The 22,594-nt window shown below is 37.2% G+C and overlaps 1 protein-coding gene and 2 long non-coding RNA genes across 6 annotated transcripts in view; 2 read left to right on the top strand and 1 right to left on the bottom strand.

Annotated features, from left to right (window-relative positions):
- Positions 1 to 18,919, top strand: part of LOC307020212 (SLAM family member 9-like) — a 31,663-nt gene extending 12,744 nt beyond the window's left edge. Inside the window, exons 1-5 of one of the 4 annotated variants that reach the window (XM_079651446.1) lie at positions 2,321 to 2,370; positions 7,552 to 7,697; positions 9,511 to 9,822; positions 9,906 to 10,187; positions 10,723 to 11,709. In XM_079651446.1, coding sequence (XP_079507572.1) covers positions 7,649 to 7,697; positions 9,511 to 9,822; positions 9,906 to 10,187; positions 10,723 to 10,874 — 795 coding nt within the window. In that variant the 5' untranslated portion in view covers positions 2,321 to 2,370; positions 7,552 to 7,648 and the 3' untranslated portion in view covers positions 10,875 to 11,709. Of the gene's footprint in view, positions 1 to 2,320; positions 2,371 to 4,548; positions 7,698 to 9,510; positions 9,823 to 9,905; positions 10,188 to 10,722; positions 11,710 to 17,419; positions 17,702 to 18,268 lie in introns of those variants that run through there. The other 3 variants (XM_079651447.1, XM_079651445.1, XR_013802793.1) reach the window with 3 other exon arrangements.
- On the bottom strand, positions 5,270 to 8,531 carry LOC307020227. The gene is made up of 2 exons (XR_013802810.1): positions 8,020 to 8,531; positions 5,270 to 7,886 (listed from the first exon to the last, which is right to left on the bottom strand). It is a non-coding gene; the product is annotated as an uncharacterized lncRNA (long non-coding RNA).
- Positions 12,068 to 17,294, top strand: LOC307020226. Its single transcript, XR_013802809.1, has 2 exons — positions 12,068 to 12,907; positions 17,037 to 17,294. It is a non-coding gene; the product is annotated as an uncharacterized lncRNA (long non-coding RNA).
- Positions 18,920 to 22,594: the final 3,675 nt, after the last annotated feature.

Here is a 22,594-nt window from a genome sequence, read left to right as displayed (position 1 = left end):
TCTGAACGTGAAATCAATAAAGTATGCTCTCAAATGTAAAGACCACGCTCTGGAATAAAGATAGGGAATAACCCCCATATGTATTCCTATGTGCATCACACAGCAGCAGTCACGTCCGTGCGGCTGATACTTTCTCTCGCTTTCCTTCTCATACTGCCGGTCACTTTCCCTCTAATCTTCCTGTGGTTATTGTTTCTCTGTTTTTCTCCCGGCCGTTTAAAAAACATTTCAGGCTCGTAAAAGTTGAAACACCGCTCTGTGCCGCTGCAGAATGTAGTGGACTCGCGGGAGCGAGTAGAGGACGCGCGAGAGCGCGCAGCTGGCGGTCCGCTCCGGGGCTCAGTCTGCATTTCATCCAACTTTGCATTAACGAAACAATTTCACAACAGACCCTGACAAACTCACAAACACACAAAACAAATGATTCAAATCAGTGACTTACTTTTCCGCCGTCAAAACACTGCTTCTTGAAAGACTCTTCTTTGCAGATGAAAAGATCCTTCGATTTGTCCCGATGCAGAGGATGTTTTGTTTGGAGATGCCGGTCCAATTTATTAATTTTCAAGCTTTCGTTACTGAGCACCTCTCCACATAAAACACCCTGAGGCCGCTCCTCTCCACTTCTAACAGCTTTTGTGAAGCCAACGTTTAAAAACTCCTCGTTGTATCGTCTTTTTGCCATCATGTACGATCGGGATTAATCAACAGACAATAAACAGACAGCGCGAAAACTTTCGCGGGGGACGCGTCAGAGCTGATACAAATACTATCTTTTATTTGTAGTTTATTTGTATTTAGAAAATTAAATCATTCAATATACAATGCTATATCGCATAATTTCATTTTCAAAATAAAAAATAAAATAAAAAAATTAGAATTTTTTTTAATTATTTGCAACGCAGCCATCAGCTCTGACGCTGTGTGTGTAGCAATGCATTTAACTGCGACCCAATCAAAACGGGTCCGCGACCCATTTTGGGTCGCGACCCTGAGTTTGGGAAAGGCTGGGCTAGGGCTTTGTTCATCAGATCAAGGGGCGTCTCCAATAAAAAAGTAATGCATTATTATTATTATTATTATGTCTTTGAAACCAGCATGTATCCATATTCACTTTTAGAGAAACATTTCCTTTACATTACCGACATAACTGTATATATCAAAATATCTCAATACAATTTTACATTTTATTAGCATCACCATAACATCGAGCAAAACATTTTTGAACACTATTAAATTCAAAAATAAAACATAAAGGGTAGGCTATAATCTTACTGACTGTATATTGCCTAAGTAGAGCTACAGTACAACAACATTAACTTTGAAAACAAAAAAATGTTGATCAATAACAGGAAATATAAAATAAAGTTCTTACCTTGTGATTCACATGAATTAAGAAAGTAAACAAAAGTGAAAGGTTTAAAATACGACCTCAATCCGTAAGATGTGTTGGATGGGGAAGTGATTCTGATCCAAGTTGGCTTGTGTCTTGTTTTTTATTCCATGGCTTTCTGTCCTTACACAAAACTCTAGATGAATAGGAAGTAAGAATAAGACAACATTCAAATAATGCGTGTTGTTAGTTTTTTGTTGTTGTTCTGGACTAAAACTTTTCTGGTTCTCTTAAAACAGTTATCTGTACGTTTCTGTGTTTTAATTTTCACACAACTATCACACAGTTTGCAGAAACATGTATCCCAAGTGCAGCTTTCTTTTAAAAGTATTTTGCTCTCAGTATGTATTGAGTAAGAAAATGCAGAAGTACCAACTGCTTGGCTCAGCAAGTCACACATGGTTAACTTGTAAGTGCCAAACATAGGAAGCAAAGTTGTGATCAGATGTGATATGCATGAAAGAATATTGAAGAATTGTGTTTTAACAATGTACATTTAGAGTTTCGATAACATAACACCTTTTTCTTATTTGCAAAATGGAGCACAGTTTGTTTGTTTGTTTGTTGGTTGGTAAGGTGCAAATAGAAGTGAAGGTCTTCACATCATGCAAAAGATTGTTTGGTTTTAAAAGAGAAAAACCCAACTGTGAGAATACTTGGTGGTGTTAGAGCCAAACAGGAAGCAGACATTAGACAGAGACTGTCATGTTCATCTTCGTGACTCTGGGGCTGCTGGTCTGCACTGAGGCACAAGGTACGATAAAATCAAGTCTAATTCAATGTTTTAACATTTATCAGATTTAGCTCAAGTATGTGAGCACGCTTCTTCAGTTTGAAAAATGTACTCAGAACAAGTTATTTGAGATGTTTCATCTTAAAACATGTCAGGGGTAGATAACCTTCCTTTATTTGTTTAACCATGAAATGAAGTGCTCACAAACGAAAGAAGAGGAAGTGATGTCTAAGAATTCCAGAGAAAGGTAACTCAGAATAAAGTATTTTATTAAAGGATGTTTAAACAATACTCTGTTTAACATTTATAATAGTTTTATTGCAAGATTGTAAGATCAAAAAGTGACATGTGGAGTTTTCTCAAGCGAATTTATTTGCAGTCAAAAAACTGATGGCTTCTTACTGTCTATAACAATTCATCATTTATCTATAAAAACAGTCGGTTATTCAGGGACTAAATGCAGAAAACAGAGCCTGGTTGTCAGTGCTTTGCATTATAAGCCAATTATCTTTGAATAAAACATTTAAAACAGAAAAAGTATAAAGAAAAAAAAATGTTCTGTAGAAAATTACATAAAACCAGCACACTGAATTTAATGTTATTATAATGTGCAATTATTTTTGAGTTTTTTGATACATTACAATACTTTGCTTCTTTGGTTCATCAATGTTGTCTCTGCTATGCTACACTGCAATTAAGAGCAATTAGAGGTTATAGCTCAAGGGCACTTAGAAGGAGCAAAACTGGTGAGAGTGAGAAGAGGAAAATGAAGGACAAGGTTGAAGAAAGTCCCAGTGAAACAAGTGGACTAAAAAAGAATTGAATAAAAACTATGATGGCTATGACTATTACTGTCACTGGGTTGAATGTTAAGCCTGGATTTCATTGTGATCAGATAATTGTCATGAATAAAATATAGTCATATCCATACAGTGTATTGTGTGTGATATTTACTGTATGATGTGTCTACTGTTTGACAGGGATCAGTGCTGGGACTCCTGTGTTTGTGCTGAAGGGAGAGGATGTGCTCCTGAATGTCACCAAAGCTGTGCTCTTGGGGATTTACAATATTTTTCTTGGAAGTTTTATGAAAATAACGTTTTAGTAACATTTATTTCTGATTTAAAAAAAAGTGTTTGATGATTATACCGGGAGAATTGAGTTTCCTGTGAACAATTTCTCTGTGAAATTGAAGAATCTCCAAGAGGCAGACAGTGGAGACTGCTCGAGTGATAAAGGAAACAACAGAAGAACTAGATAAATAGAACGTCAAAGTTCAAGGTAGGTTTGTTAACCTCTCAAACACTGATAGAGTTTCTGTGGTCTTGTTTCTAAAACTCTTCACCTGCTTCTTCCCTCCTCAGATCGAGCGTCTCTCCCTCTCCTCACAGTGAGCTCTGTCTCTGAAAGCTCTTCCTCCTGTAGCTTCACTGTGACCTGCAGCTCACAGGACTCTCACATCAACAGCACTTTCACATGTGAAACCAGAACCTGCAGTCAGGAGGGAGGAGAGCGGTCAGAGGGGATCCCTGATACTTTTCTCCAGGTCCACCAATCAAGTGGATCGATCATATGTAACCTTAGTAACCAGGACAGCTGGACCAACGACATCATAATAATCAAAGATGTCTGCCCGAAACATGTTGGTAAGACTTTAAGAGAAACTACTTCCTGATAATAACAAAGTTTAACAAAACATATTTGTGAATTAATAACCCGCTCTGTCAGGCTGCAGGAATTAAATGTGAACTTACAACTACAACAACTTAATTTGAAGAAACTTTAAATAAAACAATTAATTCAGTACATCATGTTTTACGAATATCATGTGCTGTTTGTCTCACATACTGTATAAGTACAAAAAACCTGCATATTTGAAGAACAAAATAAACATCCCTAGGGGTAGTTGGGGGGATTGCAGGAGGTACGTAGAAAGATTAGGGGTTGCACATTATGTACACAAAAAAACCCATTTCCAAATCAATTTCCATAATCCTGGTGTCCCGCCTCCAGACTTGTTGCAGTTTATGAAAGACAGGCGAGCTCAAGTGTCTCTTTAAGAGCTCTAGTCTTAACAAAAGATGTTGAAACTGCTAGAAGTGAGTCTTCATTTTATTACGTTCATTAAATTACATTACTTGTTAGACGCTTTCATCCAAAGCAATTTACATACTCAAAACTGTGGACAATCACCACAGGAGCAATTTGGGGTGAAGTGTCTCAGGGACACAACGAAATGCTGACTGCAGTGGGGTTTGAACCTGTGACGACAAGATCCGAACAACAACACACTAGTCCACTGCGCCACACCCCTCCCGTTCTTGGTCACTCACAATATGTGTAAATGTTTAAATGCATTTATATTAAGGGTGAGTTATAGAGTTACAAAAAGAACATGTAGGCGAATCATCCCATCTGAGTGACGGGGTACCTACTAAATATAATAATAGTATAGAATGGCGACCAGCTCAAGGTCAGGAACCACTGCTACATGCAACCAATCTTACATAAACAGTATCTCACTCTTTTACAGAAACACTTTTCTTTTTTTTCTCCTCTTTTGACGAGTGAGTCCCTGTTTTATTTCTATTGTGCATGCAGAAGGCCTTAGGGGTACAACATGTCTGCTGCTGATTTGATTATATTTCTGCTGAGTTTTGCTGATATAGGCTTAGTTTGTCGGGGGACATCTTTCTTCTTCCTTCTCTCTGTCTATACCTGTGTACTCTCATGTTCCGATTAACCCAGTTTCCCCAAATTTTCTTTTTGGTGTCTATATACGCCGGGATCCGGAGTCGTGGATGATCCTGTTGCTGTGGTCCTGGATCATAAGTACTGGATGGACATCCTCGTGGATTCATCTTCTTATTACAGACACATGCATTTCCTAACATTTGGACTACCTATGTTGTAAATGTATTTTCATTTCAATTTACACACGGCATCTATTGCACGTCTGTCCGTCCTGGGAGAGGGATCCCTCCTCTGTTGCTCTCCCTGAGGTTTCTCCCATGTTCCCCTTTAAACTTTGGGTTTTCTCCGGAAGTGTTTCCTTGTACGATGTGAGGGTCTAAGGGCAGAGGGTGTCGTATTGTGATATTGGGCTATATAAATAAACATTGATAACTTACTGTACGGAGGCTCAGTCATTGGTACACGTTTATTTATAAAGCTTTGTTGGGTAAACTCCCGTATTATATCTGCTCTCTGATAACACAGAGAGTTGCAAGCAGCTATTGTCTGAGATCTCATGATGTAGTATTGTTAGATGTGCCAAGAGCAAGGACTGTCTTATGAGACAGCTTTTATGTGCGCAGCTCCACTTGCTCGGAACAATCTTCAGCAAGAATTGAAACTGAGCAATCTCATTCCTCTGCATGTTTCTCAAGCTAGGCTATGAAATGCTCGTTGATACTATGGGCACTTGTAAATGTCTATAACTATGTAAATGTATCCTGTAAATATAATGTATGATGTCCTTTATTCTTTGATGTTTCGTGTGGAACCTATTTGCTGCAGGTCTCCCTTGAAAAAGAGATCTATGATCTCAATGGGACCAATCTGATTAAAGAAAGGTTTGAAATGAAATTGATTGATTGATGCTTTGCAAGGAAAACACAGAAGGCAGCTTTCAAGAAAATGCTGAATATTCGTGTTAATCCAACGATTAAATCAAGTCATCTGTTTGTAGGTCAAATCATTTTCCTGCCTTCAGATTACAGAGATTTATAAAAACACAAATAACATCTTTATTTGTGTGATCAAGATTTTTAAACATTTTATTTTTCTTTGTGCAGTTTGTTTTATGCTTGTTTACATTTTTAAATGAAAGCATGCATGCGCCATTTAATAAAGCTGTTGTATTCCTATATTGTTCGTTATCTATTATGTGTTCATGCAGATGAAAAATTACTCGCACACGTTTTTTTTGTTGAGACAATGTATTCCATTACATTTACTAATGACCTAACCATCAGTAACTACTGTAAGTATCTGATATTCATATAACCTAAACAAATCACTTTCCATTACTTTTGGGACAAATCAATATCAATGCAATGCAAATAAATACAATAAGGCTTTTACTACGTGTTAAATGTAACCTTAGAAGAAAATAAAATATATATTGTTCATCAAAAATGTGTCCTGTGCTAAGAGATCATTTTATTAAAATCTGCTCCTTTTACAAAAAACAGAATATGCTTTTTTCAATAAATAGCATCTCGTAAAAATGCAATTAAAAAGTCAAACTATAGCATATCTAGAACATGTCCTTATAGAATAGAATAGTATAGAATGCCATAATAAGTCATAAGAAAGTCAAGCATAACATACAAGAAAAAATCATCTCATCATAATAGGCCATAGCATCACCAAATAGTCTGTCATTTAAAAGCATGTTTGGCCATGATAACAGTGTCATAGTATGATATGCTATAAAGACAAATATGTAAGAGTCCTTGCACTGTACTGTAAATGTAATATACAATATACATGTGTTATGACCGGCTCGCAGGCCACAACGAAAAGAGAGGGAGACATAGGAGGGTTTCTGAAAAACCACGGCACATTTATTGTGGCAACTCAATAACAACACGGCAGTGGGTTCTGCAAACAAGCTCCGAATGTAAAAATGCGAGGCTGGGCGAGGGGAAGGGGTCCCGGCGAGAGTTTCCCACATCAGTCTTGGAGAGAGTCGCGAAGGCCCCGTCTGCCATAATATGTCATTGTAAAGTGTGTCATTAAGAAGTGCTGTTATTATCATCTGCCATCAAATGTCCTGGTGTTGTGGGCCATAAAAAGTGTAATGGTATAAAATCATAAAATAAGTCACAGTTAAATATGTCGTAAAGAATGTCACTGAAAAGTCATGGCCTGTAAAAGGATCATGAGACTGGCCTTCCTTCTTTTATGGTTAGTTATTTGTTTTGTGCAGAATATGTGCTGTGTGAAGATATCTTTGCACGTTCTCTTTCTTTGAAACACAGTGTAAAAACGTTGACATTTTACCGCAGCTATCTATAGTTTGGTATGCAGTCATGGAAAATGCAAGAGGTGTGAGACACTTAGCTCTGAGAAAGGAAGTGGTTATTATTGTTTGTGCAGGACGCCAGCTAGAAGAGTTAAAGTAAAGCAACACATAAACTAATGTGCACACCACACCTTTTACAGTTTTTGTGTAATGTATTAACACAATTTTAATGTTTTATTCCATCATTTGCTTCATCTGTTGCAACATACACCAACTGAAATGTAAAGTTCCGTGTTAATCATCCTGTAATTGACTTTCACATTCAAATCTGCTTTCTTGACAAACGTTTGGATTAAAAAAAGCTCTTTATCAAAAGTTCCCAAAACAAAGATAAGAGAGGAACTTTGAAAAAGAGAAGTTCATAATTTCACATCATGCATTATGTGGTTTTTACAGGAAGAAGACTTGGTGATGTGTTCTTAGAGCTAAACAGGACTCACACTGTAACCTGTGACATTGAGTATTCAGGCAGGGCAACCGGACAGAGACTGTCATGTTCGTCTTCGTGATTCTGGGGCTGCTGGTCTGCACTGAGGCACAAGGTAGGATAAAAACACGTCTAATTCAATGTTTTAACACGATCTAATTACAGTCAGTGTGTCCTGCTTAAAACAGGCTCTTGTCGCATCCGAGATTTGAAGGACTTCTGTTCCTTCAATCACTATTCTTGCATCCGCACCCCTGGTCAAGACAATCTTCAGCACCTCATGGCTAACTTCCACTTCACCATCCTGGAATAAGCAGATTAGAAAATAAATGTCAGTGTTTTTGGTGCAATCAGATTTGAAAACATTGCATTTTGTTTCAGGTTAACACAAGTTACAGAATTAAGCATCTTCTGTCACAGTCTGCTTTCTCACTCACCTATTTTCTGCATTAACATTCCTTAGTCACCTGGTAGTCACACCCTATCTCTCTCTCTCACTCTGTTACACCCATCAGCTCCATTAGTATTTAGGCCCACTTCACTTTCACCTCCGTGCCAGATCGTACTTTGCAGCATGCCAGTATTTCCCGCATATTGCTCTCCCGGTTTCGACCCTGCCTGTCCCTGACCAGCCTGCCTCGCCTGCTCCCTGACCCGGTCTGTACCTACGATTCCCGTCTTGCTTTCTCCTGGAACCCTCGCCTGTCCCCGACCAGCCCTTTGCCTACTATCTGCCGTTTTGTCTCCTACCAGCCTATTGCCTTTAATAAAGCTGGTTACAGACTATCCCTGGTTTCCCGTGTGTTGCATTTTGGTTCTCAGCTCGTTTGTGACATCTTCTTTACTTAGAGATCCTCCTTTTCACGAAGACACAGCACCAAGCACCGGATAGCAACCTCTTTTATTCTTTCAACCGAATCATCCTTAAAAGGAGAACATTTTAATATTGAGAAAGAAAAACAAAGGCTTGTTTGCAAAAAATGAAAATGCCGAGCATTGTCAGTTGCTGTTCATCTTTATTTTTAATCCGTTTTTATCAAATTTAACGTTAATTCTAACAAGAAAAAATAAATATATATATATAAATATATACATACTGTATTACAAATAATGAACTTTGACTACAACTGTGAAATAAAAGGATACAGGAGGATACAAACAGCTAATCAGTATGCTACTGTATGCATGCTACAGTAGCTTAAAACAAGTAGCTAATGACTACCTTACAGCTTGTGTTACACTGTATATGCAGTAAACAGCTATTGTAAATGAAGCTGAACAAAAATGGCTACTTACCAGGTAACTTGATAGATTATTAGGTTAAAATCCTCTGCTATCAAGTGTTCTGCTTCCAGGATGAACGCAGATTGCTCCAACTCAGAGTCCGGGCAAGTCCAGGCGTGTGTTCAGTTTTGAAACCAAACAGTTGAAACTCAATAGGTATGAGTTATTCTAACTAGTTGAGTGAACGCAGACATATTTTTATCAAAATCATTGCATTTGTAAGTTACATTTTTTTTGTTCTTTTTCAGTTTGACAGACTAACTAAAATAAGTTGAGGTCAAAAAACTAAAATATTTATGTTTAAAAAGAATGTAATTTTAAGTGGAATCTACTAACCCCATGAATCGTAGAGTGTAGCTGTATTAATGGTAATGGAACATTGTAAGTCATTTGTTTTACATGTCTGTTCACTTTCAGCAAAAGTTACTTATCACACTAATTAGCAGGAGAGACACAAAAGCTGAACATACATTAATTTTGCACTTTGATGGTCACTGGGTTATTATTATGAATTCTGTTCATAATAAGATGGTGATGTTTAGATGATGATCAGAATGTCAGAAATAAAGTACAGAATTGGAGTAACATTCAGAATTGAAAACCATATATTGTGATATTTACGGAATGATGTGTCTGTTTTACAGGGATCAGTGCTGGGACTCCTGTGTTTGTGCTGAAGGGAGAGGATTTGCTTCTGAATGTCACGGCAGATGATGTTCTTGGGGATGTGATTCTTTTTTCATGGAAATTCAATGACAACAAATTTGTATTAGCAGTTAACCCTGGCAACAATCCAAATGTATTTCCTGATTATGCTGGAAGGATTGAGTTTCCTGTGAACAATTTCTCTGCGGTTTTGAAGAATCTCCAAGAGGCAGACAGTGGAGTTTATACTGCTCAAGTGATGAAGCTTTCAGGAGACGTAACAGAAGCTAATTACAAGATCACAGTTCAAGGTAGGTTTGTTAACCTCTCAAACACTGATAGAGTTTCTGTGGTCTTGTTTCTAAAACTCTTCACCTGCTTCTTCCCTCCTCAGATCGAGCGTCTCTCCCTCTCCTCACAGTGAGCTCTGTCTCTGATAACTCTTCCTCCTGTAGCTTCACTGTGACCTGCAGCTCACAGGACTCTCACATCAACAGCACTTTCACATGTGACACCAGAACCTGCAGTCAGGAGGGAGGAGAGCGGTCAGAGGGGATCCCTGATACTTTTCTCCAGGTCTACCAATCAAGTGGATCGATCATCTGTAACCATAGCAACCATGTCAGCTGGACCAACGTCACCAAAACAATCAAAGATGTCTGCGCCAAACCTGTTGGTAAGACTGAAAGAGAAACTACTTCCTGATAATAACAACACAGTTTGGAATTTAAAGTTTAACAAAACTTCTGTGTGAGGTGTTAAATGTAAACTTAAAACGACAACAACTTAATTTAAAGAAACTTTAAAATACAAGATGAATTCAGTACATCATGTTTTAAGCATATAATGTGATGTTGGTCTCATATATCAAACCTTTAAATAAACCTTTGAACTTGAATATTTGTATAAGTACAAAAATACCTGCATATTTGAAGAACAGAATAAACATTAATTCAACATTAAACCGCCAACATGCCGTTTGACATTGCATGATGCATGATGGTCTGTAAAACTCAACCACACTTTGCAGTGCAAGTATTTTACAAGTATTTCACAATGTAGGACTCAAAGTACTTGCAAACTGTAAAGTAGTCAAACTGTTATCCAAATAAAGTAGTAATACCTGATTTGCTGCTTCCACTCAGTTGTGCGTCTCAGTCTGGATCTCTGTGTCGGTTTTGATATGAAACTCTCTGTTTGTTGTGTTTCAGATCCAGAGGGGTTATCTGTGTGCCTGGTGAAGACGTGTGTGTTCTCTGTGGGTCTGATCATCATGGTGTCTGCTGTCATCACGGTTCATCTCTCATGGAGAAGCTCAACAAGAACAAATAAACTCATAGTTCTGGTTCCCAACCAGGGGTAGGGGGACCCCTAGGGGTAGTTGGGGGGACTGCAGGGGTACGTAGGGGAAAGGGTATTGCAGGGGAAAGATTAGGGATTGCAAATTATTTCCACACAATAAAACATTTTAAAATGTTCATAAGCCATTGTGACACATCAAAAAATGTAAAAATGCAACAACCAAGGTGACCAGCCTCAGGGCTACAAGATGTACACATGGATATAAATATGTGTACAACAATGCATTTTGGGTACATCTTGATGTAAACATTGATGCTTTGCAAGGAAAACACAAAAGGTAGCTTTCAAGAAAATGCTGAATGTTCCTGTTAATCCAATGATTATATCAAGTAATCATAAAATCATTGTGTTGCCTTCAGATTACAGAGATTTTCTAAAAACACAAATAACATTTTTATTTGAATGATCAAGATTTAAAAATATATATATTTAGTTTTTCTTTGTATAGTGTGTTTTATGCTTGTTTACATTTTTGAATGAAAGCATACATGCGCCATTTAATAAAGCTTTATTATTCCTATATTGTTCGTTATCTATTATGTGTTCATGCAAATGGAAAAATTACTCACACTTATGTTTTGGATTTTTTGTGACAATGTATTCCATTACATTTACTAATGACCTAACCATCAGTAACTACTGTAAGTATCTGATATTCATATAACCTAAACTAATCACTTTCCATTACTTTTGGGACAAATCAATATCAATGCAAATAAATAAATACAATAAGGCTTTTACTACGTGTTAAATGTAATCTTAGAAGAAAATAATATATATATATATTGTTCATCAAAAATGTGTCCTGTGCTAAGAGATCATTTTATTAAAATCTGCTCCTTTTACAAAAAACAGAATATCCTTTTTTCAATAAATAGCATCTCGTTAAAATGCAATTAAAAAGTCAAACTATAGCATATCTACAACATATCCTTATAGAATAGAATAGTATAGAATGCCATAATAAGTCATAAGAAAGTCAAGCATAACATACAAGAAAAAATCATTTCACCAAATAGTCTGTCATTTAAAAGCATGTTTGGCCATAATAAAAGTGTCATAGTATGATATGCTATGAAGACAAATATGTAAGGAGTCAGAGTAAAGTATATCACAAGGAAAGGTCACAAAAGGTCACAAGAGTCCTTGTACAGTACTGTATATGTAATATACAATATATATGTAATGTGGTCATTCAAGTTTTATAGCATGGCAACAATGTCATTACAAAAGTAAAAGTTTGGTATCCAATAAAAATGTCAGTACAGAATAAAAAGTCAAGCCAAATATGACAAAAGTCATGTTTTATAGGACAGTAGGACATTACAATCTAATTCAAACAAGTCAAAGTATAGTCTGCCATAATATGTCATTGTAAAGTGTGTCATTAAGAAGTCCTGTTATTATCATCTGCCATCAAAAGCCCTGGCCTGTATAAGGAACATGAGACTGGCCTTCCTTATTTCATGGTTAGTTATTTGTTTTGTGCAGAATATGCGCTAAGTGAAGATATCTTTGCACGTTCTCTTTCTTTGAAACACAGAGTGTAAAAACGTTGACATTTTACCAAAGCTATCTTTAGTTTGGTATGCAGTTATGTCGGACACTGCTCTGAGAAAGGAAGTGGTTATTATTGTCTGTGCAGGAACGCCAGCTAGAAGAGTTAAAGTAAAGCAACACATAAACTAATGTGAGTAATAAACAGTGCAAACTACACTTTTTATTGGTTTTATGTAATGTATTGACACAATTGTAATGTTTTATTCCATCTTTTGCTTCATCTGGTGCAACATACACCAACTGAAATGTAAAGTGCCTTGTTAATCATCCTGTAATCGACTTTCAGTTAATATTTTCACATCATGCAAATGTGATGCGGTTTTTACAGGAAGGAGACTTGGTGATGTGTTGTCAGAGCTAAACAGGACTCACACTGTAACCTGTGACATTGAGTATTCAGGCAGGGCAACCGGACAGAGACTGTCATGTTCATCTTCGTGATTCTGGGGCTGCTGGTCTGCACTGAGGCACGAGGTAGGATAAAAACATGTCTAATTCAATGTTTTAACATGATCTAATTACAGTCATTGCGTCCTGCTTAAAACAGTAAACAGTTTGACTCTTTAAGAGTTTAAAAACGTGGCATCACTGAGGTCCAAGAGGAGTTTCTTCAACTAAGCTGATGTGGAGTATAACAACCTTCCCACTGCCATCAGGAATGTATCTTCCTATCGAAAAAAAGAAACCTTTGTTTTAGTGAAGCAGAAACTAAATCCCGGTTATCAACTCTGAGCATTAGAAGCCAAACATGTGAATACAAATATTGAAAAAGAAGTTTAGAAAAGAAAATATTGGCAGATATATTTATAAAAAAAAAGGTATATTCAAACCAAGTATAATGGTGTTGCATACTGACACCTTCTGAGCTGTTTTAAAACATAACATTAACATGAAATGTTTTCTTTCTCCTATTCTAAAAAACAATGAGGAACAAGTTGAGAGTTCTTGCACAAAGCTACTTTAGTATATGGAGAAAAGGATCAAAGTTGGTGAACAACAGTGTGGATGATGGTGGGGGGGGGGAGTATAGGAACAATGCATCATTAGATTTAGTTTCACCAGAATTGTGACTGACATTTCTGTGTGAGGAGGAGTCTTAGCTGTATTAATGGTAATGGGAAATTGTTAGTTATTTGTTTTACATGTCTGTTCACTTTCAGCTAAAGTTACTTATCATACTAATTAGCAGGAGAGACACAAAAGCTGAACATACATGAACTTTGCCCTATGATGGTGTTCACTGGGTTATTATGAATTATGTTCATAATTGATGATCAGAATGTCAGAAAGAAAGTACAGAATTGGAGTAACATTGAGAATTGAAATCTATATATTGTGATATTTACTGTATGCAGGGTTCTTACACCTTTTCCAAAGTCAAATTCAAGCACTTTTCAAGGTGCATTTTCAAGCTTTTCAAGCAGCGTACAGCTGTTGTAAATTACATATTTATATGCACATACTTATACTCAAATGATTATTTCCCTACCTCACATTAAATCAGATGTTCTTTATGCTATAAACAACCAAATGTGTGTTTCGTAATAGCATTCTACATCAGGATGAAAAATTCAAGATAAGAAAACAAAGTTTAATATTGTAAAATGAGTGACCCATATCATATATAGTAGACTGGGCATCCCATATAACCTGGCTGAGCCAATATAAAACAATCAGCCAACTAACTTTTCAATAAATTCTTTATCAACATTTTTAACATTTTTGAGGTCATTTTAGGGTGGCAGTAAACATACGGCTCTCCAAGGTTAGGACAAAACCATTGAAACACAAAGCTGATATAAAAAAAAGCGTGTGCAGAGATCCTCTTTCTGTGTAAGAGTTTTGGAGGTTTCCAGGGAATTCTTTTCAGAATATGAAACTTTTATTGCCAAAATCTCCCGATGAATACATGTTTGAAGCTTGTAACGGGAAGATGACAGCTCTCCCTCGCACTAATGCTTTTACGTAGCAATGCTCCCCCCTCCCTCCCGCTGACATTATGAATGTATGGCGTATAGTAATCATAGATAACACGGCAGGGTCCGTTACAGTTTGTTTTCATCTGATTTCAAATAAACAAAGTCTTGGCTTTCAGAATATTAAACTTGTTTCGGCAAATTCAGATGATAAATACAACGTTGAAGCTTGTAACGGCATAATTACAAGCGGAGAACGGAGTAACTTTACGTCAAAGCAGGCATAACAACAGCCGGTGTTTCTCGTGAGTGTTTTCCCCGGGAAACAAACACAATACACACAAACGCAAAAATACACAAACCCACACACACACACACACACACACACACACACACACACACACACACACACACACACACACACACACACACACACACACACACACACACACACACACACACACACACACACACACACACACACACACACACACACACACACACACACACACACACACACACACACACACACACTCGAGAGCTTCCCCCAGACCAGTAATACAAACGAAAATATGTTTCCTCCGTTAGAAAGCTAGGAATATCCTCTTTCCAACAGTGTATAACTCAAAATGTGTCTTCGGGTCAATGTGACTGATTTCGATGGAGCAAGTTTAGGCTAGGGTGACCATACGTCCCCGTTTTCCGGGGACAGTCCCCGTTTGTATTGGCCTGTCCCCGGTTGAAACTGTCCCCGGAAATGTCCCCGTTTTTTAATATACGTTAAAAACACATAGCAAGGTGAAATAAAACGTTTCATGTCAGGAAACACTGGGTAAACACTACAGACTGTGATCAAGCCAGCCCCCACTTCGGAAAACACAGTCAAGCCAGCCCCCACGTTGTATTGCGGTGAGCGAATATCCTATGCTTTACGGTAGAGGCCTGTAAAAACTGCCTTCAAAATAAAAGTGTTTACTCGGTCAATAACAAATATACCTAAAAAACACACCAAACATATTCATATATACTGGAGCTTAAATTAAGAAATATGTCCTATATAATGTGATCAATAATAATTTAAAACAAACTACGTATAACTACCACATTATAACTGAGTGAATGTAAAATGTAGGATACAGTTATGAAGACATATCTAACATTTCCACTGGGTGACTAATTTCAATTGATGTTGACACCATCTCACAACACTCCTAAAATAACATTACTTTCTGAAGCACAATTTAAAATGTATGCTGTTTAAAATCTCAAATGTAGATCTATTGTCCATCTATATTTTGATTATTATTTAATGGAAACTGTCCATAATCAAAGAGTCATTCGAAGTCAATCAAAGACTTATTTCACTTCAGGGTGATAGCAGGACACCCCATCTAATTCTGATTTAGAGTTTCAAAATAAAATACTTTTGAAGTCTCATGTATGGGCGATCGTCCTTCTTTTTTTATACAAGGATAAATAAAAAACTGTCAAATTATCAAAGACTTATTTCACTCCAGGGTGATAGCAGAACACCCCATCTAGTCACTCAGAGAGAATCAGGACAATCTGATGTAGAGAATCAATATAAAAGACCTTTGTAGTCTCATATACGAGCTATCATCCCTCTATTTTTAGATAAGAATAAAACAAAAACTATCCAGTATCAAAGACTTATTTCACTTCAGGTTGATAGCAGGACACCCCATCTAGTCACTCAGAGAGAATCTGGACAATTTGATGTACAGTTTCAAAATAAAAGACCTTTGAAGTCTCATATATGAGCTATCGTCCTGTTTGTATCCAACAGTTAAAATGTTTAAATTAAATTGAACCAGAATGGTCCCCCTTTTTTCTTTAACAGTGAAGAAAATTGGATATGTTAATGAGATTTTGACCGCAAAACTCAAAATGTCTCCGGTTTTAATTTGGAAAATCTGGTCACCTTAGTTTAGGCACGAAAAATACTACCAGTAGAAATACATTGCTTTTATGTGCTTCATCCTCTGAAAACCACAGGATGGCAACTGTCGCACATACTGACATAGGTACGCTCCTTTTTATTATTGTCACCTGTATAAGCAATTATCCCACATCGAGTTCGCAAACGTTACTAGCTTAAACAAACGTAACATGCAACGTTAGCCTAATCCAAAATGCTCTACTACGGCTTACCTTTCATATGGCTCGTCAGCGCAGACTCTTCCATCGCGAATAATTGAAATTATTCGTGGCAAACTGTGCAGAAGGCGAATCGTTGGGTTGATCATCGTTTTAGCCACAGCTGGTATTTCTTTTCGGATAGCCAACGCTCGTTAAAACAGCAACCTCCTGGCATACTGTCATTCTCTCATTAGAATGCCCAGGTCACACAAAATAAAACACTTGCAGGTCGCGCGCATAGCGCGGGAAGGCCGGAGCGGAGCTGTTTTATGTAGAAGCGAAGCAACTAAGCGCGCTCCGACTTCTTTATTTTCTTTTAATCTAAAAAGCGAACTATTCAGTCAGACAGCAATTTATTGTAAAAGTAAAGCATTTACAATTTCAAGCACTTTATCTCAAATCCAAGCACCATTCTCAAAATTCAAGCACTTTTCAAGTCATGAAAACACCTCGTAAAAATTCAAGCATTTTCAAGGATTTCAAGCACCCGTACGAACTCTGTGTATGATGTGTCTTCTGTTTTACAGGGATCAGTGCTGGGACTCCTGTGTTTGTGCTGAAGGGAGAGGATTTGCTTCTGAATGTCACCGACGCTGTTGTTCTTGTAAAATTTGATTTTTTTTCCTGGAAATGTAATAAAAGTAACATAGTAAGATTCACTTCTAATAACAAAGGAGTCTCTGATAACTACGATGGAAGGATTGAGTTTCTTGAGAATTACTCTGTGAAATTGAAGAATCTCCAAGAGGCAGACAGTGGAGTTTACTCTGCTGAAGTGACAAAGGGTTCAACAGAAGAAGTAGCGAAATATAGCGTCAAAGTTGAAGGTAGGTTTGTTAACCTCTCAAACGCTGATGGGGTTTCTGTGGTCTTGTTTCTAAAACTCTTCACCTGCTTCTTCCCTCCTCAGATCGAGTGTCTCTCCCTCTCCTCACAGTGAGCTCTGTCTCTGAAAGCTCTTCCTCCTGTAGCTTCACTGTGACCTGCAGCTCACAGGACTCTCACATCAACAGCACTTTCTCATGTGAAACCAGAACATGCAGTCAGGAGGGAGGAGAGCGGTCAGAGGGGATCCCTGATACTTTTCTCCAGGTCCACCAATCAAGTGGATCGATCATCTGTAACCATAGCAACCATGTCAGCTGGACCAACAACACCAAAACAATCAAAGATGTCTGCCCCCAGCAAGATGGTAAGACTGAAAGAGAAACTACTTCCTGATAATAACACACAGTTTGGAATTTAAAGTTAAACAAAACTTCTTTGTGAATTAATAACCCGCTCTGTTTGGCTGCAGGTATTACATGTGAACTTAAAACTACAAGAATATAATTTGAAGAAACTTTAAATTACAAAATGTATTTAGTACATCATGTTTTACGCATATAGTGTTCAGTTGGTCTCGTATATAGAACCTTTATATAAACCTTTGAACTTTAATATTTGTATAAGACGTACAAAAATATCTGCATATTTGAAGAACAGAATAAACATTAGATCAACATTAAACCGCCACCATGCTGTTTGACATTGCATGATTCATATTGACAGTCTGTAAAACTCAACCACACTTTGCAGTGCAAGTATTTTCCAAGTATTTCACAATGTAGGACTCAAAGTACTTGCAAACTGTAAAGTAGTCAAACTGCTATCCAAATAAAGGAATAATACCTGATGTGCTGCTTCCACTCAGTTGTGCGTCTCAGTCTGGATCTCTGTGTCGGTTTTGATATGAAACTCTCTGTTTGTTGTGTTTCAGATCCAGAGGGGTTATCTGTGTGCCTGGTGAAGACGTGTGTGTTCTCTGTGGGTCTGATCATCATGGTGTCGGCTGTCATCACGGTTCATCTCATGGAGAAGCTCAACAAGAACAAATAAACTCATAGTTCTGGTTCCCAACCAGGGGTAGGGGGACCCCTAGGGGTAGTTGGGGGGATTGTAGGAGGTATGTAGGAAGATTAGGGGTTGCAAATTATTTCCAAACAAAACATTTTCAAATCAATTTTCATAATCCACACACAAAGAAATGTAGAAATCTATAACAAAAGTGTTCGGCCTCAAGGCTAGAAGTAGCAAACATGGATATAAATATGTTCACTTACAATGTATCTACATGACAATTCATATTGGCTAAATCTTGATGTAAATCTTGATGCTTTGCAAGGAAAACACAAAAGGCAGCTTTCAAGAAAATGATGAATGTTCTTGTTAATCCAATGATTATATCAAGTAATCTGTTTGTAGGTCAAACCATTTTGTTGCCTTGAGATTACGGAGATTTCAAAAAACACAAATAACATCTGTATTTGTATGATCAAGATTTTTCAAAATTATTTAGTTTGTTCTTTTATGCTTGTTTACATTTTGAATGAAAGCATACATGCACCATTTAATAAAGCTGTTGTATTCCTATAGTTTCCATTATCTATTATGTGTTAATGCAAATGAACTAATTACTAGTCTTACACTGTATATGTTTGCAATTTATTTGATTGTACTAAAGATCATGTGTGGCAATTCTTTGTTCCACTCTGTTGTGAAAATGTACCCCATTACATTTACTAATTACCTAACCATCAGTAACCTACTGTAATTATCTGATATTCCTATAACGTAAACTAATTACTTTCCATTACTTTTTTTCCATTACTTTTTTTTGTTGGGACAAATCAATATCAATGCAATGCAAATAAATACAACAAGGCTTTTACCTAGGTGTACAATATAAAACAACAGAACAATGTAACCTTAGTTTCAACAACGGGTCCTCTGCTCTTTTTATAACAAACAGAGTATGCTTTTTTAAAGTTCACTGCAGTTTATTAATTAAGAACTTTCACAGCATTTTTAATAAATCCCCTGTCCACCCACTGAGCTGTCAAAGAGGGAAACAACTCATTGAATATTCAGGCAAAATAAAGTCTAAAGATTAACACGAAAAATATAGTTTACAAATACTTTTTTATTTTAATGCATGAAATATTCTCACATAACATTATATGACATACTCACATTACACATTACGCAAGGCAAGTCTATTTATATAGCATCTTTCAACACAAGCCAATTCAAAGTGCTTTACAAAAATGAAAGACATTAAGAAAATGGCATTTCAAATCAGTCATTAAAAAGCAAAGATAATAAAAATAAACATTAAAAGAAAAATACATGGATTAAAGTTACAGTGCAGTTTAAGATGTGAATAGTTCAATTAAAAGCAGCGACAAAAAGAAAAGTCTTCAGCCTGGATTTAAAAGTAGTCAGAGTTGCAGCGGACCTGCAGGTTTACATTAGGCGCTTTCACACCGCAGTACTTTTCCCACAAAGGTTCATGAGAACTTAGTTCATGAGAACTCTTTAGTTCTGATGAACTAAGTACAGATCGCGTTCACACTGGAATAAGTCCCTGGGGGTGGATTAGGCAAATGAAGCCGCTGACGTCACTTTGTCTTCTTCTGCTTTGGGTTTATTGGCAGGCCGCAAACAACTTCACGGCGTATACTGCCGCCCAAAATCCTCGGCCGGAAGTCCCCGGAGTTGGGGACTGGCTTCAGTAGAAGCTGCTGGGAGTCCCAGCAGCTTCTACTGCAGCCTTCCGAGTAAATCGCCAGAATGCCGACACCTCCTCATCTCCACCGCTCCCATGTTTTATTTTGTGTTGCCATAAGTTAGTCTCTCTGTGTTTCTGCGCTGGGCTAATGCTAATGCTAATAATGCTAATGCGAGGATAATAAAATGGTGGCTTCACAACACTTTTTTTGAGTTTTACGGGGCGTGGTTTGCAATCCGCCCAGCCAATCAGAAATATAGCTCTTTTCTCACAAGAGAGCCGCATGAGAGTCCTTGCTCTCTAGCAGGGACGGAAAAAGGGGTAAAAAGGTTCTCATGAACTAATTTTAGTTCCGGCTCTTTTTGGTGTGAACGCGACATTTCGGAACTATATCGGAACTAAAGTGGGAAAAGTACTCCGGTGTGAACGCGGCTATTAGATCACCTTTATCTGACACTTTTATTGAAAGTGAGTTTATTGAAACAAAAAAAAGAAAGAATCCTGCAGCTACATTCACTTAGCAAAATCAATGTTGGTTTTTAAAAAAAGAGGAGTGAAAGTATCCTAAATAAAAAATAAAAATCTAAGCACGGCTATACCAAGTAGTGGACCACAGAAAACCATCATTTACAAATCATTAACCTGCAAAGTCTTCTTTAAATTAAATGTTGACTTCTTGGGAAATGATAGTATATGAACAGCTGGAAGGCAAAGCTTTCAATGGCGGTAATGTTGTTTCACATTTCTCCTTTCAACACTGAATGCTGGAGAATTTTCCATTCAATTCATTCATTCTTTAACTAGGTAACAATGATGTACAGAAATTAGCTTTGGTTTCACTCGAGACTCGGTGTTGTGAGACAGTAATTATATATTTTTGTAACATTAAGGGAAGAAACTGTAAAAATTATTTGCATACAATAACATTAATTCCACGACATGTAATCTGTTACTCTCAAAGCCTGTTGTTAAACAGTGAGGAGAAGAAGACAATCCAATGTCCTTCTTGTTTTTAGCTTGATGCTAACTATTAGTTGCTGCTGTTGCTCTTATAGGTCTCATATTATACTATTTATAGGCATGTATTATGGGTCTCAGATGTATACAAATATATAACAAACATGTCTATGATCTGTTTTGCTCAACATACAAAACAGATCATGCATTTTAGACATCCCTCAGTCATATCCCATTATTCCAGCCCTGTTAGAGAAACGCTGATTTTGGGTCCTTGGCTTGAAAAAAGAAAATAGGAGGGGGAACTAATGCCTGCTCAGAATTACCCTGCAGATACAGTTAAATTCTGCCGTGATTAAATGCCATATCATGTTCCAAACCACATCAAGGATTATTTCTGAAACAGTATGGAGCTCAAACGCTTTTTCTCTTGCGCATGGGTTTTCACACCAAAAGAGGGTAATGTGAAAATAAAGTCCATGGCTCAGTTGCCATAAATCGTGATCCCAAAAATCCCAAAAAGTGCAGTATGTGGAATACGACTCCTGATCATTTTTCAAGGACCTGGAGTGGTATTTTTCACCTGAGCGTACACACTCTCTAGATGAGCTGTGTTTCTAGTCTCAGCAGGGACGTGCACAGCCATTTGGAGGGGCTATTGCTCTAAACTTGAAAAAGGGCCTCCCCCCTCGAAAAAAAACACAACTTTTTGAAAATTCTAACTTGTTTTTAATGCAAAAGAAACCAAACAATTGTTTACATTAACTAATTTGAAGAGTAATTCACATTATCATCTCATATGAAAAAAAGCTAAGGCGACTACTTCCATTCAGTAGTTCATAAAAAGAAAACCAGGGACATTTTTTGTTTTGCGGTCCATATCTCATTAAAATATCTAATGTTACTAAATATTAAAGAGAAAATGGGGACAATTCTGTTTTAATGTAGTTTGAGCATTGTAACTGCTGTGCAGACATACTGATAAAATAGGGCTTCTAACTAATTACCTTAAATAAACTCACTAATTATTTAAATCAGTTCAATACGCATTATTCTTATTATTCTTTATGAGCGCAGTAACGGTACGGTATCTAATTACTTATTTATTTAGTATTCCATAACTTAATAACAGAGATGGTCAAACTGAAGTCGAGACATGGCAGAAATCCTACAATGAAGCGGGACACTGAAGTGTTCTCCTGAGAGAGGGCGATCAAGAGAAGAGAGAGAGGTCGAGGGAGTTTACAGATGAAAAGACACAGAAAGACAGAAGCACAATAACAAGTATATTTAGGTGTTTTTTGTAAATAACAGATGGTGTCAAGAGGAAGATAAGTCCCCTGGTTTGTCGCCTATACTCTAACTGTCATGAGAAAACTCAAAATCAATTTTCCAAAATCCGACACTAGAGGTGGTCTTTAACGCACCGGCAGATGACAGTGCTGACAAGCCAATGTGTGTTTTATCCATAGGCAGAGTTTGACATGTGCACTTGGGGGGGCAAACTTTTTTACTGACGTCAGTACACAGTCCCAACTATTGCGTGGGGTGCTACGGATACAGTAGCAATAAAGCCAG

The sequence above is a fragment of the Notothenia rossii genome (genome assembly GCF_949606895.1).
Source record: "Notothenia rossii genome assembly, chromosome: 9".
NCBI classification, from domain to species: Eukaryota; Metazoa; Chordata; class Actinopteri; order Perciformes; family Nototheniidae; genus Notothenia; species Notothenia rossii.
The sequence above is the reverse complement of the archived record's forward strand: the minus strand, read 5'-3'. Positions and strand labels throughout refer to the sequence as shown.